This window comes from Sinocyclocheilus anshuiensis, unplaced genomic scaffold (genome assembly GCF_001515605.1).
Source record: "Sinocyclocheilus anshuiensis isolate Anshui unplaced genomic scaffold, SAMN03320099.WGS_v1.1 scaffold961, whole genome shotgun sequence".
NCBI lineage: Eukaryota > Metazoa > Chordata > Actinopteri > Cypriniformes > Cyprinidae > Sinocyclocheilus > Sinocyclocheilus anshuiensis.
In genome coordinates this window covers 1,213,725-1,233,027 of record NW_015557049.1, presented here as the reverse complement: position 1 = coordinate 1,233,027, position 19,303 = coordinate 1,213,725, and the positions used below count along the sequence as shown (strand labels likewise).

Genomic DNA, 19,303 nt, shown 5'->3' with positions numbered 1-19,303 from the left:
ATTACTCCACCGGCCTCGCTCCGTTCCCACGGCTCTCGGCCCCGCCCCACTCGTCACAAGGGGAGAAAGTGGGAGGAAAATGGTCATGAAAAACTAAATCATGACTATTTTTGGCACATAAAGCTTTATTGATCTATTTAAGTAGACCTTATGACATAGACAAATTATGTGACTTAAGAAAAATTATATGGCTCCTTTAAAGGAGTTAAATGAGTAATAGCTCACTCCGAAATTAAAATTCTGTCATCACGTCCTTCCCCCAATGTTGTTTCGAAACTGTATGGCTTTTCTTTCTTCATTGGAAATCACAATTGAAGATATTTTGAAGAATGAACAAACTGGACTTCACTGACTTTCATTGTATAGACAAAAAAAAGCATTTTTTTCAAAATATCTTCTGGCAGCATTTTAATTTTTGGCTGAACTACTCATTTAAGTTTGCTCTCCATCTAGGCTACAGCTGAAGTGGATGATTTTCTTGGTTTTGCTCCAGACGTCCTCAGGTCTTTTGTTCAAAGGGTCTTCTGAGGTGTTTTGGGCCTGTTCACACTTCTGTATCCACATGAATCCAGTTGAATGTGGAGGAAATGTTGTTTTGAAATGCAGAACAGAGTAATCTGCATCCGAACACAGTCTCTCTCGCTTTCTGAGGTCCCAACATTGACACAAACACACACACACACACACAATCACAAAGATGCCTTTGTGCAAGTACACGCACACAGATTTCTTTTGGACCTCTCACATGATCTGTCTTGTGTAACTGTGACCGAAGGTTTGAACCAAATCGGTTGTTTCCTACACGTCATGGGTTTTGAAAAATCGTCCAAAGCTTGACTGATACTGTGGTGACAGTCACAGCTTGGAAGCAACTGCAGTCTGATTTCAATAACTCAGCCATAATGATCAGACTGAGCTAGCTGATGAGAGGAATGTATTTGAGGATAATGTTTCTTCACATCTGCACAAACCGGTTCCTCTCATTACAGTGAGAACTAGGAAACGTTTGACAGGGTGACCTGTAATCTGGGACGCTGAGGTCCGCTGGGTTCAGTCAGAGCTCATTTTGACCCTGTAGGCCAAAGTTGAGACGGTAGCTAAGATCATGATGCAAGATGTTTGTCAAGCCTAGGCTGGTGTGACTTTGAGCGTTGACGTTGATGAAAGTGTCTCATGGGTCACGGTTCAACTTGTCCCATATCGAAGGCCCAAGATAATATGTGCAAAGAGCGAAAGCCAAAATGTCTCATTTTACAAACAGTCACTCCTATTTGAGATTGTGTGTACGGACAATAAAATATCAGCCTTCATGCTGAAGGTTTTTCAGTTTGCTTAAATTATTAGTATTTTGTTGATAAATTTGTATTAAACAGGGCTGCTGATGGATTTTAAAACGTAATACTAATTTCAATTAACATTTTTTTTAAATATTTTAATGCAATTAATACAGTCAGTTTCTTTTTTAGGAAAGAAAACTAACCAGTATTTGTAGAGTTAAATAGAACTTTTCGAAGTCAAATTGAATAAATGGCTTCAAAATAACATGAAGCTGAAGCATATTATTGGTAACACTTTCAGTAAGGTCTCATTTTGTTAACATTAGTTAATGCATTAACTAACATGAACTAACAATGAGTAATATATTTTTACAGAATTTATCAACTTTTGATAGCATTAGTTAATAATGTTCACACTCATGTTAGTTCACAGTGCATTTAATAACAAACAGACCTTTGACTTGAATGGTTTAGTAAATGTTGAGATTAACTTTAACTAAGATTAATAAATGCTGTAAAAGTATGTTGATTGTTATTGTTCATATAACTTTAAATTAAACAAATGAAACCTTATTGTAAAGTGTTACCAACATATTTAATTACATGTATTTTTGATTAGATTTAAAGGGATAGTTCCCCCAAAATTGAAAATGAAATCATTTACTCACCCGTCATTCCAAAGCCGTATGACTTGCTTTCTTCTGTGCAACACAAAGGAAGATATTTTGAGGAATGTTTCAGCATACAATAAATGACAAAGGTGACCAAAACAATATTAAACCCCAATGACTTTCATTGTATGGACAACAAAAACACTGACACATTGTCAAATTGTATGGGTGAGTAAATTATGCCAGAATGTTCATTTTTGGGTGAAAAATCTGTTTAACTGTTTGTCTCAGATTGTTGCACTGTTTCGTTTAGGGTTGGGTACCGAACTCAGTACTTTTAAGGGTACTGACCGAATTGTGTCGGTACTACCGAGTACCGATTCACGTTAAATCAATCGGTGCCAAATTTCGGTACCTGAGAACGCATCTGGGCGCATACGCTACAGAGAGAGAAAGAGAGACCCTGTGACGTGATGTCACCCCTGCAACTCGTTCAAACAACACACAGGTCAAGCCGAAATGTTCTGAAGTGTGGTTACATTTCTAGGGCCATATGGTTTCTGCGAAAACGCGGATGGGATCGCGGAGTCCATTTATAAAAACATAATTTACTCTATAGCGCGGAATGCCACGGAATTCGTCAATTTTGGTCGAATAAATCAAAAGTAGCCACTGCCACTTAATTTGAATCGCGATATGAAATAGTGTCTGTGAATATTAAAATGCAAAAAGACGGTTTAAATATGAATCCTGCATGTTTCACTTGCCTCTGTATGTATGAATTGCGGAAACGCGGTTTTGTTTACTACACAAATACTGAAGCACGCGTGACGCTTGCGGTGATTTCCGGTCCTCTGCGTCTCACTGTATGACGACATGAACACAAAATCTCCAGAGCTGCTGTGAGTCACTTCACGAGAATTTTTCCGTTTTATTTGAGAAAACTAGCATCATCAAACTGTATACACACAGAAACTTCATGGCAAGCTGTCAAAATAAAAGTACGGTTTAACGTTACAGAAATATATTACTCTTGTATTACTTTTGTAAAGTATAATGTACATCTTTAAATATTCCATTTTCTATCAAATTTAAATGAAACAATTAAATGATCAAAATAAATATTACAACGTATCGGTTAAAATGTGAACGGTACCCAACCCTAGTTTCGTAGCAGTTTGTCAGTTCTTCTCACTGCACAGCATTTCACTGTAGGGTTTTTTCTATTAATAGTTTAACATTGTTTGTCTTTCCTTAAAGCCACCCTGTTAGAATGGCCGTGTGAAGCTCAAGGTGTGTGAATGTTGATGAGAGTGTTGCTCAAGTTCAAGGACATTACAGTCTCAGACTGATTTTCCACAGCAAAAGCTTGTACTGATGGCTTCTAAATGCAATTTCTTAATTCTAAATGCATTATGGTTCAGTCCCAGAGATATGGGGATCAATGTGGCTCCATGTGCAAATTGTTGGATTTTACCTATTTTCAATTTTCAAAAAACAAATGTAGGTCACTTAGCATACAACATATGCTTATTGTATATAAAGAGGAATGTCTGAAGGACAAATAATGTTGAAACTTGAAATGTATCTTGTTTTTCTCTGTCAAAACAATTGCATTGAACATACCTATTTTAACTGACCTGTTTTCAGAAAATTTGTTACTAAATTCAGCTCATTATAAAAAAAAACACTAATGGAAGAAATGTGCCATTGAAATTTCTGAGGTTTTATTATAAACACTGTAGTTCACTAGAGTTCTCAATACATATTGCAATTTACCTATTTTCAGGAAAAATATGAAATCAAATTGACCAAATTTTAGATGTCATGATGCATTGCATCATTTAGTCAATAATTGTACTAAAACCATTGTCAGATGGAATATTTTTCTAATTAGGTTTAAGAGTTTAACCTTATATTCCACAGGGTGTGAGACACAAGTTTTACGCCGTTTGTAATTGTGCCCTGTTGTTGAAGCTCCAAGTCCTCAGATGTTGTTTTCTAACCTTTATTTTAAGCTGCTGTGTCGGGGGAAAAGATGGCTTATGTGTATCTGTCATAACAGGACTAAAAAGTCGCCCTCTTTCATGTGGAAGGAAAGACGCTGACATTTGCTTCCAGAGTTTAGGCCTGATCAAAAAACGAGAGGGGAAAGGCAAATGCATGATTTGCATAACCATAGACCCCTGTGAGGAAATGTCAGGGGAACATGTCCGGCTCTATCTTTGAGGTGTCTCTTCCCTGTCAAAAGAATACAGATGGTTATCTTAAATGAATGTGAGCTGTAGTATGAGAATACTGGCAAATCCAGCTAAAACCAGCTTAAGGTGGTAGCTGTAGCATGGTAACTGATTTCTAACAGGTCCAAGTTGTTCATTAGCTGGTCTAAATGTTTTTATGTGATTGACTAGCTAGAATGCCATTACTCGGCTGGGCTTGTAGACCATCTTGAACTTGAAGGTCTCAACCAGCTTGACCACTTTAACGGCCGGGACACACCAAGCCGACTTCAAAGAACTAGCGGTGACGAAAGCCGACGGTGTTGTCGCCTCACGTCGGCAGCGTCGGACCAAAAAGCTGCGCTCGAACACACCGCACAGACTACAGCCGACGGCAAAAACTAACACGTGCGTTCTGCGCATGCGTGAGAGGAATTAACTGTCTATATCAGCAGCTATCAATAGTATATATTCGTCATTCAAAAGGAGAAACCGAAACAAAGATATACGAGATAAACGCAGATATACGAAACGTAAACAAAGCCGCGCTTGCTTACCATTTTGAATATCAGTAACGTTGATAACTTTAATCATTTTAACCGGCTCATGTTGTTATGAAAACATTCGACTCATTATGACTCATTCGCTAAACTGAACATCCAATCAGAGCTCTCACTCGCGCCGACGGCCCCGATGCAAACTGCCGCCGATGTGAGCCCGACGAGAGCCGACGAGTGGAACACACCAAACAAACTAGCCCGACCATCGCTCGCTGTCAGCCTGACGATGGCCAACGGCCGACCGTCGGCTTGGTGTGTCCCGGCCTTAAGAGCCTAGTTAGGCCCTTTACCAAGATAGTCAACCACCTCATCCTTCTCCCTACCTGCTGGTATTCATCTGGTGAACCTCACAAACCAGCTTGGACCATGTTTCAGCTACCATTTAAAGCTGGTTTTATATTTTACAGAATGGTAATGTTCAAACCAGCAGCGTCTGTCCATTATGTCACTGTTGGGTCAGAAGAACTACATCTGCAGTCAGTTAGAGACGTGCTGGAGAGGAACGTATTCACCACTGACTCTTTTCCAGCTGTCTTGAAGTCTGAAACAAGCCTCAGAATTACAGCCGCTCTGAAATATTTGCGTGCATCACTGTAATATTTCACAGGAAGTGCAAAATTATTGAATTACAGTAAGGTTATAGCTTTTTTTGTTTAAATTTCAAGAAGTGTCTCCCTTTATCTGCTTGACCTCAGATTTGCTCATGCAAATTTTCCCACAATGTCTCCAGTGTTTAAACCAAATGCATGTTGGAAAGGAAGTATTTGTCCATTTCGTTTAGTACAAAGTGTCTTGAGTTCCAGTGAAATTCAAAATATCTTCAAAACAAGATGTAAAAGCCAAATAGCATTAAGTACAAGACTAAATGTAGTGAGTTTTATGCCAAAATGAATGGGGGAAAAAAAACATGCACTTAAATTCAAGATGATTTCTCTGAAAATTCTCTGTATTATCGATTTTTGGTTCTCAGGGTAAATTCAACTTCTCGTATCAATGCCTAAAATACATATAAAATGTATGTTGAATGCGCATTTACAGCTGTTCTGCGAAATATTACAGGTGAAATCCAGTCATTTCAATAGAAATCTCTTGAGGACGAAAAATTTCAGAGTTGGTCACATGAATTCACTGCTTAGTCTAGAAGTGATTTCTGTTTGAGCTGTGATTCATGCTTCACTACACTAATAGACAATTGACTTTTTTGCCCACAACATTTTTCCAATGCATTAATGCACATGCAATCTTGTTTTTAGGACCTTTAGTTATATTGTCTGGAAAGCAAGAGAAAGAGACTGACTAGTAACAGATTTTTGTTTATTGTATATGAGTATTGTTTGTTCAAAATGACTGAGCAGTGACATTTAATTCAAATGACTATGTATTTGAAGCGTAGGCTTCCTTTAAAGGGCACAGTGCTGTTGATGAGATGAATCATGGGGCACTTCAAAGGTGTTGATGCCTTATGATTAAATCGTGTTCATTTAGAATCAACTTTACACCTTTTTATTAGTGTGCTTTGGCTATCATTGGCACATGTGCTGACGGTTGAGCTGCTTTGATTTGAATTATTGAGAAAATAGTCCAAATGTGAAGGATGTGCTCTCAGCACAGCTGCTGGTTCTCACCAGAGACACTATATATAGCCCAGCACACTAGTCCGAACAACACATGCAAGCTGAGAAGCATGTGCCCTGTTCGTCTTGCAATCTCACAGAGCCAATACCTGTTGAAACCGCACCATTGCGCAAATTTCTCATGGTTTGGCATTATTATCTCATTATTTGGCATTGGTTAAAGCAGTGTTTCCCAACCGGGGTGCCGTCTGTCGAGAGCAGGGGTGCCGTGTAAAAAATCATTTTTTAATATTTTTAAATTGCTAAAATGTTCAAAAAAGCAGCTATAAAATTAGTTCACCGCTCAGGTTTCACTTTCACGTGGTGTGACGCTCTGCGTATTATCCCGCTCTATGTGTGTGCGCTCCGCTCAGTCGCTCCACTCGTATACCGTTCATGCTCATCAGAACAGCAAAGTCCACTCAAAAATAGAGCTGACAGGAAACATCGATGTCGTACAGTATTGGTTCTGTTTGCAGTAGCCCTACTGTGCTGTAACAATTCAATTCAATTCAATTCAAGTTTGTATCTGTATGACAGTATATTCTGCAGTTCTTCCCTGCTGTACCGAATATCTATACTTTTCAAAGTATCATATCGAAGTTATATTGTGACAAAATTAATTTTGTCCAAAGGGACAAATGTTCCAAAGGGTGCCGCGACTAAAGAAAGGTTGGGAAACACTGGGTTAAAGCACTGGTTAAACCAGAGCATCTCTGGGATTCTCTGTGTGCTGTAGGGAAGAACTTTGCAAATGTGACTTGCTTGCAACGGTTCAGAATTTGCGTAAGAAGCCGTCGAGGCTTGCTCACAGTGGTGGCACATTAGAGCTCTGATTCTGAAAATAAGTCAACAGCTGTTTTACAGCCATGCAAATGAACTCTTCATGTAATTACAGGGAATCCATGTGTGTTTACTTAGCTATACTTGGGGAATGCATTTGTGCCTACATGTTCGCTAATATGACAAACATTTGGGGATATGTGTGAACGTCCTCATTTAGAAAACGATTCATAAATAGTAGTGTTGTAGTAGTGGTCAAAATAGTAGTCAAATGATTAATCGCATCCAAAATAAAAGTTTTTGTTTACATAATATATGTGTGTGTACTGTGTATATTTAGTATGTATATATAAATACATAAACATGCATGTATATATTTTAAAAATATTTACATATGTATATATATATATATATTTATATTCATATATAATTTATATTATATATAAATAATAAATATTTTATATATAAACTCAAACATTTTCTTAAATATATACATGCATATGTGTGTATTTATATATACATAATAAATATACACAGTACACACACATATATTATGTAAACAAAAACTTTTATTTTGGATGCGATTAATCGTGATTAATCGTTTGACAGCACTAATAAATAGATGTTTTTAATCTAAAAAATACAAATGCAAGTGTTTTATTAGCTAGCTTGGGTTATAATTTAACTTTAAGCACACTCTATGTTAGCATTTTCCATTTCCATTTATTCATTTAGCAGACGCTTTTATCCTAAGCGACTTACAAATGATGACAATAAACGCAATCAAATCAGAAAAAGAGCAACAATATGTACGTGCTGTGACAAGTCCCGGTTAGTCTAACACAGTACACGTAGCAAGGTTTTTGTTTTTTTTTAATAATAAATAAAAATTAGAAAGTAGATAGAATAGAAATGGAATAGAAAGAGTTAGTGTCAGAGGGTCAAGTTATTATTTTTTTTATAATAAATAAAAAGAAAAACAAGTAAATAGAAATAGAACAGAGAATGCTAGTGTTAGAACACTGTTTGTTATACAATGCAAGTACGCTTTGCATTCTCATCTATAACAGTTTTCTTGCTTTTAGTCCAAGTCTGTGAGCTTTAAAGAAATTGGTATCTTAAAATTCATCTGTACTCCTAAAAGTAAAAAAAAAAACAAGCAGAAATGGGCATTTAAAATTAAAGAAGTCTTCCAGGAGAACTGGTTAAGAATATTGTTTAAAAAAGTTGGTTATTGTTATGGGTTAAAAAATAGTGTTTCAGGCCTTACATCTGATGTTTATGTCTGTTTGATGAATTAAACTCTAATAATAAGTGTCTAATATTATAAGTGTCATAAATCTCATGGTTTGTTTTTCTCATCTCTTTATAGGTCGCATGGGTCTCAACTTTCACCATCCAGTAGCTGAACACATATTACCACTGAACTGTGAGTATCTCTCTCTTACAGTATCTTTTTAATGCTGATGAACACGTTGCTTTTTTTTCAGATGAACAAAGTGTAGGATTTCTAAGACAGCAAATATATCTTGTTCTATATTCCCTCTTATTTCAATCTGCTGAGCTACTTTATATACACTACCGTTTAAAAGTTTGGGTTCTGTATGATTTTTTAGTTTTTTTATATTATTTCGAACCAAGTCTCTTATGCTCATTAAGACTCATAAATACAGTAAAACAGCAGAATTGTGTAATATTCTTACAGAAATAGTATTACAATATTATTAAGTTTTCTATTTGAATATATTTTAAAATCATTCTAATATGATGATTTGCTGCTCAAGAAACATTTCTTATTATTAACAACTGTGAAAACGTTTGTGCTGCTTAATATTTTTGAAGAAACTTTTGTAACATTATACTATTTAATGCATACTTGCTGTTAAAAAAAAAAATGTTTTACTGATCCCAAACTTTTGAATGGTAGTGTTAGTGTATGCTTGCACAGTACCACTTTGTGTCTCCCCCTTGTGTCTGTTTCAGAATCTAATGTTTCATTTAATGTAGCAGTTTTGTTTACACATCTTCTGCTATAATTAAATTGTGTTGTATTGTTAATATAGACATTATATTTCCCTTTTAATTTCCCATATCAGCCCATGCAAAACCCATTTCAGTCTTTTATTAGTGTCTTGTAGGCCCCAGTGCAATGTGCTGACCCTCTGTTTCCTTCTATGGTGCCACCAAACCGCACACATGAGCGTCTCCCCTGCTATGATTAGCTGCACTGAAAGCTTATACACACACCTCAGCGATTGGCGTATGGCCAGAGAAACAAACATGAAAGGGAGGAAACTCCAGGAGCGTTTTTACCAGGGTCACAGTGATGACTTGAGCTAATCGTGCTCATTAGTTTGATGGTTGTAGTAGGTATCTGCATATCTGCTGTATGGCAGAGCTGGGTAGTAACCGATTACATGTAATCTGGATTATGTAATCAGATTCCAAAAATTAAGTACTTGTAAAATTAGATTATATTACATTTTAAAATACTCGTAACTTACTTTTTTATTGATTACATGATTGCATATTATTCACACAATAGCAATAAATTATTCATCATTTATTGATTCTCCCTAATTCCTCTTTTTCATCTTTTAAATAGCCCACCGCTTATATACATTCAGAAAGTCTTCCAGTTTTGTGGAATTTCACACAAAGACCAGTCATTAGTCAGGTGGCTACACAGCATTCGACAAAAATTATTTCAGGTTTAAGAAGTGTTTCAACATTCCATCAACTACTGATGAACACATTCATTTTTATTTGAATGATCACTTAGTAGGTTATTTAACCATGTATTTCTATGTCTTTGCAAGACTTTTGACTTTCAAACACATTAAAATGCACAAATTCACGTTATTTCTTATTTACATGTAATGCAGGCATTCCCAAACTTTTTTTGGTCATCTGAACCTCTTTCACCTAATATTTACTTGAAGTTCCCCTGATAATTAATAATAATTAATTTTAAGTATCACATTTGCATGTTCATGGTTCTCTGACGTTGGTTAATGGTCACATGACATGCAGGTCAGCAAATAAAATATCTAAATGTAAATATTCATATTTAAAATTTAGTTTGTTACAATTTTAGTAATTTTGCTTTTGTATTACTATTTAGGTTTAATTTATTTTTATTCCAGTTTTAGTTATAGTTCGGTTTCCATTTTTATTTATTTTCTTTTTACATGTAGTAATTTTAGTACTTCAACTAATCTAACATTAGAAATGTTACCTTGGCAACTAGCTAAAATAAGTTAAGTTTATTCATGTTTAATGTTTATTAAGTGTTTTCAGCGTTATTACAGTTAACAAAAATGTTATGATGAAAACCGTAGTTTATATATTTGCAACAACTTTTAGTGGACCGAAAATGAACCCATTTTTGCATTTACATTGGCTTTAAAAGTGAATTTGTAAGTGAATCACTTTGATTAGTGTCCTAGTTAACTGATTGCAAAAAATGACTCAAACACATGACTTCATTCTTGTCTATACTGTATGTAAATATGTTTATCCTGCCGCAGATTTAGCTGATTGGTCCATGTTTTCAAACTGACATTGATATGCTGTCCTGCATGTCAAAAGTTACTATTTTTAACTCAATACGGTGTCTTAAAAACATGTCAGTCCTGTTGTGAGATGCTGAATAACAGTGAGACGTAACGGCTTTAGACTTCTTCTATCTAGTGCAAGAATACATAGTCAAGCACTTAAGAAATGCCTCATTTTTTTAATTTTTTTATTTGTGAACACCACCCTCACATCTTTATACTAGAACCGATCAGCGCAAGTAGATTTTCTCATTATAATCTCCTGATGGTCTGGGTCCACACAGACGTTAATCCATCTATAAAGCAAAACTGGCTGGTGTTCATTTCACACCATGTTTAGAGAACAGAGTTTTGATTCTCGAACAGCTCAGAGTTTGTCAGACTCCATGTTCTTGTTCTGTGTCCCATAGTGTCAAGGCTGTGTATGATATGCTGTGACTTGTATTAAGAATCAGCCCGAGGGACTTCCACTAGTTGGGGTTTCTCACTCTTAAATGTGACAGTGGTTATTCTTTACAGAAAGAGAAACTGCTGTATCACTGTAACTTTCCTTTTTCTTGCTGCCCTACAGTCACTTCTCAAATCACACTGAGAAACAAATACCCGTCCGTCTCTCTGGGTGTGTGGTGACTCACTCTAGACACAGTAGCTTTCTACTTTTCTTTGTTGCTAGGGGTATGAGAGCCCCTGACTATTAGACATTAGACGGTTAGACGTCTCTATGTACGTAGTGACTACAGGCAGTTTTATTGAAAACCCAAAAAGTGAGACGCCACAGAAATGAGAACAATAGCTCCAGCTCCGAAAATGTCATGCATTTGGAGCAGTTCTCGCTTTAGACCCGACTACTTCAGGACCCTTCAGGATATTGTCAGTGTTTGCGGTTTTTTTTTTTTTTTTTTTTTTTAGAAATTAATACTTTTTTTTTTATATAAATTCATATAATTCTGCAAAGATGCCTTAAATTGATAAAAAAAAAAAATTTTAAGTTCTATTCATCAAAGAATTACTCAAAAAAAAAAAGTTTGTTTCCACGAAAATATTAAACAGCATAACTGTTATGTTTCAGCTCTACCATCACAGGAATAAATAACATTTTAAAATATATTAAAGGGGTCGTGTTTTTTTAACCTTAAACCGCATAAACACATTTCATTACACCAAATACACAAAATAATGTTCTTTTTAGCAGCATCATATGACCCCTTTAAAACAGAAAACAGTTATTTAACATATATAAAAATAAAAATATAATGTATTTTTAATTTGATAATTTTATAACATTTAAAATTAACTATTTTGAACCCAAAAAAATTTTTTTGCAATACAATTTCCTTCAGATCTTTGTGCCATTTAGATTTGTTGGATTGTGTGGATTTGTTTTTCCATTAGCTAGCAATAAACACGTCAACAGTTTAACTAATTGTAACTTGAACAGGAAGATTCTGTTCACCTGAAAGAGAAACTATCTATAGAAAAACCATGACCATGATCTCTTGCGGCAGTGCATACTAATATTGCCTTACGAAGTGTTTCATATGCAACGACAAGTGAAAACAAGCTTGAAAAACCCTCTGTCTGTCTCTCTCCCCCTTCTTTCTTTCTCTCTCTTCACCCATCTCTCTGCTCTCGAACAGCCAGGAGCTATGGTCACAGAAGAGGTAACCTGTCGCCTTCTTTGTTTGTGCTCAGGGGGGGGGGTTCATAATATCTGCTTCATTTGTGCAGTGATTGCATTAATTAATGTTCATTTTGCCATTAATAATTGAAATACTGTTTCCTTTATGTTATTGCATATATTCAAAGGAATATTTTAGCCATTGATTTCCTAACAAAATGGTCAATGGATGGTAAAATATTATTTAGAGAGTTGACATACCCTGTATGTTTGAAGTTAATCATATGGGCTTGCTGCATTTCTCATTTCAAGTGTTGGACTAATTCTGTCATCCAGTTCTGTGCCAGAGGGTTTTACACCTCACATGTTTTGGCTTTCACTCTAGTACTTCTCTCATACCCCTTTTCCACCATGAACCACTAACGTATAAAAACTACAATCACCAAAGCTGTCTGAAAGTCACCAGTGTAGCATGATACCTTTAGTTTCTATTTTCGTCGCTACCCACCTGTCTAAAATACATTGATTTACAATCATGTATGTGGGTCTATTATCGTTTTTTCTTACATGTTTAAAAAACTGATCAATTAAGACAGCATTATGACATTGAATTAAATAATTGTGCATGTTTAAATATGTTCTTAAATCTAGGAATAACGATGGAAAAGGGATATCAGTGTTTATGTCTAAGGGTCTTCTGATCACAGTACTTTTTTTTTTTTTGCATTGCTATATGAAAATGTGCCTTGTTTTATGATGCTTTGGATATTAATGCCTACCTGATCATACTGTATGGATCACATCCTTTTTTTTTTTTTTACATGTCTTAAGGTTAACACTTCACAAATATGAGTATGAAAATAAAGAATCCGATTGTTGTTTGTGTAATTACTGGAGATTTTAATTTTTTATGGCTGATTAAATGTCTTATTTTAGGAAAGCTTCATTGTTTCATTTAACTTTGGAACAATCCAGTTTCATGTAGTATCTAATTAATTAACCATTTTTAAACAAATGTGTTGTAATATATGCCACTGAAATCAAATTTCATAATATATGAATATACTACCATTCAGTAGTTTGAAAGTGGTACTATTTTTTCATGGTTATATAAGAAGTTTCTTATGGTTGGCAAGGCTACTTTTTTTTTTTTTTTTTTTTTTTTTTTTTTTTTTTTTTTTTCAAAAATACAGTAAAATCAGTGATATTGTGAAATATTATTACAATTTTAAATAACAGTTTTCTATTTGAATATATTGTAAAATTTAATTTATTCCTGTGATGATACTGATTTGAAACATTTCTTATTATTATCAATGTTGAAAACAGTTGTGCTGCTTTTTATTTGTGTTGAAACCATGATACATTTTGTCACATTCCATTCAGGATTCTTTGATGAATAGAAAGTAACAAAAAAAAACAACAGCATTTTAATATAAATTTAAAGGGTTAGTTCACCCAAAAATGAAAATTCTGTCATTAATTACTAACCCTCATGTTGTTCCAAACCCGTAAGACCTTCGTTCACACAATTTGTGGAACACAATTTAAGATATTTTTGATGAAATCTGAGGGCTCTCTGACCCTCCCATAGACAGCAAGGTAACTACCACGTTCAAGGTCCAGAAAAGTACCAAGATTATCGACAAAGTAGTCCGTGTGAAATCAGTGGTTCAACTGTAAAGTTACGAAGCTACGAGAATACTTTTTTGCGCAAAGAAAACAAAAATAACGACTTTATTCCACATTTTCGTCTCTACTGTGTTACTTGTGGACGCGCGTTCACGACCATATACGCGATGCGCGTGTGGAGGCGCTGACCCAGATCCGGCGTGATGACATCATTATGCCAGATCTGGGTCAGCGCCGCCACACGCTCGCGTCATGATACTGTCGTGAACGCGCGTCCACAAGTGACGCAGTAGAGACGAAAATGTGGAATAAAGTCGTTATTTTTGTTTTCTTTGCGCATTTTCTTTTGCAAGTATTCGCGTAGCTTCGTAACTTTACAGTTGAACCGCTGATGTCACATGGACTACTTTGTCGATCATCTTGGTACTTTTATGGACCTTGAACATGGTAGTTACCTTGCTGTCTATGGGAGGGTCAGAGAGCCCTCAGATTTCATCAAAAATATCTTAAATTGTGTTCCGAAGATGAACGAAGGTCTTACAGGTTTGGAACAACACGAGGGTGAGTAATGAATGACAGAATTAAAATTTTGGGGTGAACTAACCCTTTAATGTCTCATTGCTGAATAAAAATATATATTTCTCAACAAAAAAAAAACACAGTCACCCCAAACTTTTGAAAGGTAGTATATTATATTATAATAATATTAATTGGTGTAGAAATTAAGTGTTTTTTCCCTTTGGTTTTCTTTGTCATTTTCTGTCCTCTAACTCCTTTTCTTGTGTGTTTCCTCCTTTTCCCTTTTTCTTTTGCTTGTTGTCTCTACTTCCTGTTGCAGGTCGCTCTTCACTGTTTCCTTTCGAGGACGGCTTCCTGGACGACGGTCATGGAGATCAGTCTCTGACCCCTGGCCTGAGCTCCCCCAGCCGCTGTCAGAACGGAGAGAGGATGGAGCGCTACTCCAGAAAGGTGTTTGTCGGTGGACTGCCACCCGACATCGATGAAGGTACATATACACAAGCCTCAGTGCTGAGCTTGAGTTTGGAGTGTACAGTATGTTAATTAATATTAAGATTTAATAAATATCATGTGTGTTAAAGGTACAGTATCATAAATCGAAAATTACATACACAACTATTTTAGAGCTGCTATGTATCTGTTTCAGGTTTATTATTGTTAAAGAGAGAGTTCACCCAAAAATGAGAATTCTGTCATCATTTACTCGCCCTCAATTTCTTTCTTCTGATCTTTTAAGATATTTTGAAGAATGTTGGGAAACAAACAGTTGCCGGTAGCCATTGACTTCAATAATATGGAGGGGGAAAAAATAATATTGAATTCTATGGAAGTCAGTGGCTACCAGCAACTGTTTGGTTACCAACATTCTTCAAAATATCTTCTTGAGCGTGAGTAAATGATGACACCATTTTCATTTTTAGGTAACTATCCCTTTAACTAAAACTAAATCCAAACTTATTTAAAACATTTCTGTTAATTGAAATAAAGCTGAAATAAATTAATATATAAATACTAGATGAACTTCGTTTAGGTAGTTTCCAAGGCAACATTTCTCATTTTTGTTTAGGTTTAAATTGAAGCAATAAGATGACAAAAATATTATATATTGAAGAAACTAACTAAAAACAAAACATAAATGACCAAAGCACAAAAAAATTACTAAAATTTAAATGAAAAGTATAAAAATAAAAGCTAATTCAAAATATTAAAATTATAATAGTATATAAATAATAGTAAAATAACACCAATCTGTTTGTTGCCTTGAAGAAGGATTGAGGTATGTTAACTGTTTCTGTATAATTGTTAAAATTGTCAAATAAATAAAGGTATTTAAAAAAGAAATGATAAAACTTTTATGACAATTTGTGGGAACTTTATTTTTCTAATCATTTACACCTGTTTTTTTTCACCTGGTTGCCAATAAAGGCAAATAAAATAAAATAATAATAATTCCAGATTTTTTTCCTTTTTTTTTTTTTATTGGGTTTTCCAAAATAATCAGCGTAGACAAAAGTGAATAAATGAAGCATTAAATAATTCCATAGATTTAGCACTGACCCAAAGTATATCTTCAGACCAGAATATTATATAGACTGTGGGTTATGCACTTTTGGCCACAGAAAATCACAAGGTGAATGACTAAAGATTTATCCATAGAAATTAACTGCATTTTAAAGAATTAGAGTCTACAGCATTGTTAGTTAGAAGGGAGGCAGTAACTGCTTGCTTTTTTTTGTTACAATGTTCATTGTAAATCCATATTTTGGCCTAAATACTTTCCATTTGTCCTACAGATGAGATCACCAACAGTTTCCGTCGCTATGGTCACCTGGTGGTGGACTGGCCTCATAAAGCAGAAAGCAAATCCTATTTTCCCCCTAAAGGTAATGACACTGACATCATCTCTCCTGCTGCACTTTAATACAGCTGCAGATGTTGAACAATTCAGATTCCCCGTGACACCTCCTTCATTTGAGTGAAAACAGTGAAAGTATTACGTCAGAGAGCGTTTGTAATCAGCATGCACCTCAAATTAGTCTATTGTGTGGATGCTGGTCAGTGTTTGGTCTCAGCACGTCAGGAAACTGTTGTGTTGTGTGTCAGATTGGTCTCTATTGCTTCAAAGTGCCTCCAGGTGTTCATTACTGTGGACTGAACAGATGCACACAGACAAGTACTTACAGATACACACCCAGAGGGAGAGACCTACTGCATTTCACTACACGTGTGCATTGTGTTTGTGAGTATCTGGATAGAGGTGACAGAGTTTGTTTGGAAGGGTAAACAGAGCACAGGTACAGTTCTCATACCACTGATACGATATCCTTCCTATTATATACTGTATATATATCCTTAAGTCATTTTCACACTTAATTAAGCCTGTTATAATGTATTGTACGAGTTTTTGTTACTTTCACTGTTCATTTTATTGCTTTTATTTATCTTATTTATCTATATCGGTGCATCTATAAATAATAATGTTTATTTAAGTCTATTTAATTATATAAATATATATTTAAAAATACACATACACACACACATACGTATTATAACGAAATACAGATTTCTATTAGTCAATTAAATGTTGATTAATTTAATTAGTTTTTTCTGGCTTTTTATAGTTAAAAGTTGAAAGCTTTTAACAATGCATATATACACTTCTTTATTATTATAATATGTAAAAAAATATAGTGTGTATATATATATATATATATATATTTTTTTTTTTTTACTTATACACACACACACATATGTGTGTATATACTGTGTATATATATATATATATATATGTATAGCATATAGATATCTTTCATTCAGTTAAACATTTTATTCAAATTATTTACATGAAATGCTGATTAATTAATCAAATTAATTTTATAGTTAAAAGTCCTGTGCTCTGTGATGAAAATTGTCTGGTGGGATTAGTATGAATAAATGTCGCTTGGTTTGTTATTTTGTTATATAATGCAATGATTTCACACATTAAGAACGGTTTAAGTGTCCAAGTACTTTTTGAGGCCACTGTATTTTTCTTCATTTATGAGATTTCTGCTCTGTATAATGATCTGCACTTGTGGATTTTATATATTTGGACTCCTGTAGTCCTCATGCCTGCGCCGTCCTGTGTGCAACTGCTGTTTGCAGATGTGCTCATTGTTCCTCCAGCTCATATGAAACACTGATCCAGACTGAGTGAATGGAAGATGCTGGTCATTTTTCCATCCAGTGTTGTGTAAAGCATCATGACTCGCAGTGGGCAGGACTGAGGTCAGCGCAGAGGCTCTAAACACATTAAAAAGGGTTAAATTCTTTCTTGTGGTACTGTTATACGCTTATCACTAACGCTGAGATTTATTTAAGAGCTCCTTCTGTTCAGAAACCAGCTGGAAAGCAGGATGGAAGTGAAGCCAAGGTTTAGCTGGTTAACATGGTCCAGTTAGCCCCTGCTGGTGGGTACAGGAATTACACAATCAAAACAAAAGGCTCATCATAATCTCTAATTGAGTAGAATAATCCAATCTGAATTTATTTTTCTGCATTTAAAAAAATATATATTTAAGCTCTAATGATGAAACCTCTGACACTCTTAAATCTGATGCTTATACATGAATCTCTCCCAGCACACTCCTCTGATTTCTTTTGATGTCTTTGATTTACTTTCCCAACGTTGTTCATATTTCTCTGTTCTTTCAGTTGCTTACACTCTATCGCTCTCTCTTTCCCTGGAGCAGAATGCCTTGTTCTTTTCTTCCCTCTGGTTTTCTGCTGTCACACTGATCCTGATGTTCTCAAACTGCAGTGTTATAAAGGAAAAACACTTCAGAAGGACTTGATTCATGATGGACGTCATGAATTCACAGACAATAACCATTCTTTGTCAATTCATAAAATTGATAGTTTTGGTCCTGCATGTTATGGTTGTGCAAAAATACATGATATAATAACAAATACAACATTATACTGCATAGGACCCGTAGAGATCGACTGTGTATGTTGGTTAATGTCAAAGACTGTATAGGAATTGGCTTAAAAATATTTGTAACTATAATATGTATGTTAGTGGTAGCTGTGATGTGAAATAAATATGACGGTGGTAATACAGTGGTTTTCCCAGTGTTCAGTCAGGACTCATTTCAGCTACAAGAAACACTCTGTCCTGATTTCACCTTAGCATAGCTCCGCCCCAGTCAATCATGCCACTCCCATATTTAATTCTAGCTCTGTTCTGCTCACATCTGTCCCGTCAGCAGATACAGGAATGAAACCGTGTCCTATGAGTGAACAAGTGAACATAGAAGACACTACTGTAGGTGTACCGTCAATTACTGCTTGATTAGTATTACATTATTGAATGTGTGTATGTATATATATATGTGTGTGTGTGTGTGTGTGTGTGTGTGTGTGTGTGTAAATTGATAAATACTGTGGGTGTGTGTGTATATGTGTATGAGATTGCGTCTCAAATTGTTTGATCTTCCTGTTCTGATCATCAGTTATTCATTCTTAGACTCTTTAAAGATGGAATGAATGGTTACTGTTACTTTCAGGCTGGTTGTTTTTATTCCTCCATGCAGACTCATTTCAGTCTCTGCCATCAGCAGCGGTTTTTGTTCTTTCTTGTGACTCTTAGTCAAGGCGCTTCTGGTCTTGGCTGCAGTCTGACTCTGTGAAGCCAGAGACTGTCTCATCTGTCATGCTCTTCCTTCTGCAGGTTACGCTTTCCTGCTCTTCCAGGAGGAGAGTTCAACATGTCTATATTTATATTCATATAATTTATATTATAAATATATTTCATATATAAACAACATATTTTTCTGAAATATATAAATGTGTGTGTGTGTATTTATATACGTATACATAATAAATATACACAGTACACACTCATATATTATGTAAACAAAATCTTTTATTTGG

The 19,303-nt window shown here is 35.1% G+C and overlaps 1 protein-coding gene across 1 annotated transcript in view; it reads left to right on the top strand.

Moving 5' to 3' along the window:
- Positions 1–19,303, top strand: part of LOC107676367 (cytoplasmic polyadenylation element-binding protein 3-like) — a 34,490-nt gene that overhangs the window by 9,369 nt on the left and 5,818 nt on the right. The window contains exons 4-8 of the mRNA XM_016470889.1: positions 8,436–8,492; positions 12,258–12,281; positions 14,709–14,876; positions 16,183–16,272; positions 19,101–19,130. Of these exons, the coding sequence (XP_016326375.1) occupies positions 8,436–8,492; positions 12,258–12,281; positions 14,709–14,876; positions 16,183–16,272; positions 19,101–19,130 (369 nt within the window). The remainder of the gene's footprint in view (positions 1–8,435; positions 8,493–12,257; positions 12,282–14,708; positions 14,877–16,182; positions 16,273–19,100; positions 19,131–19,303) is intronic.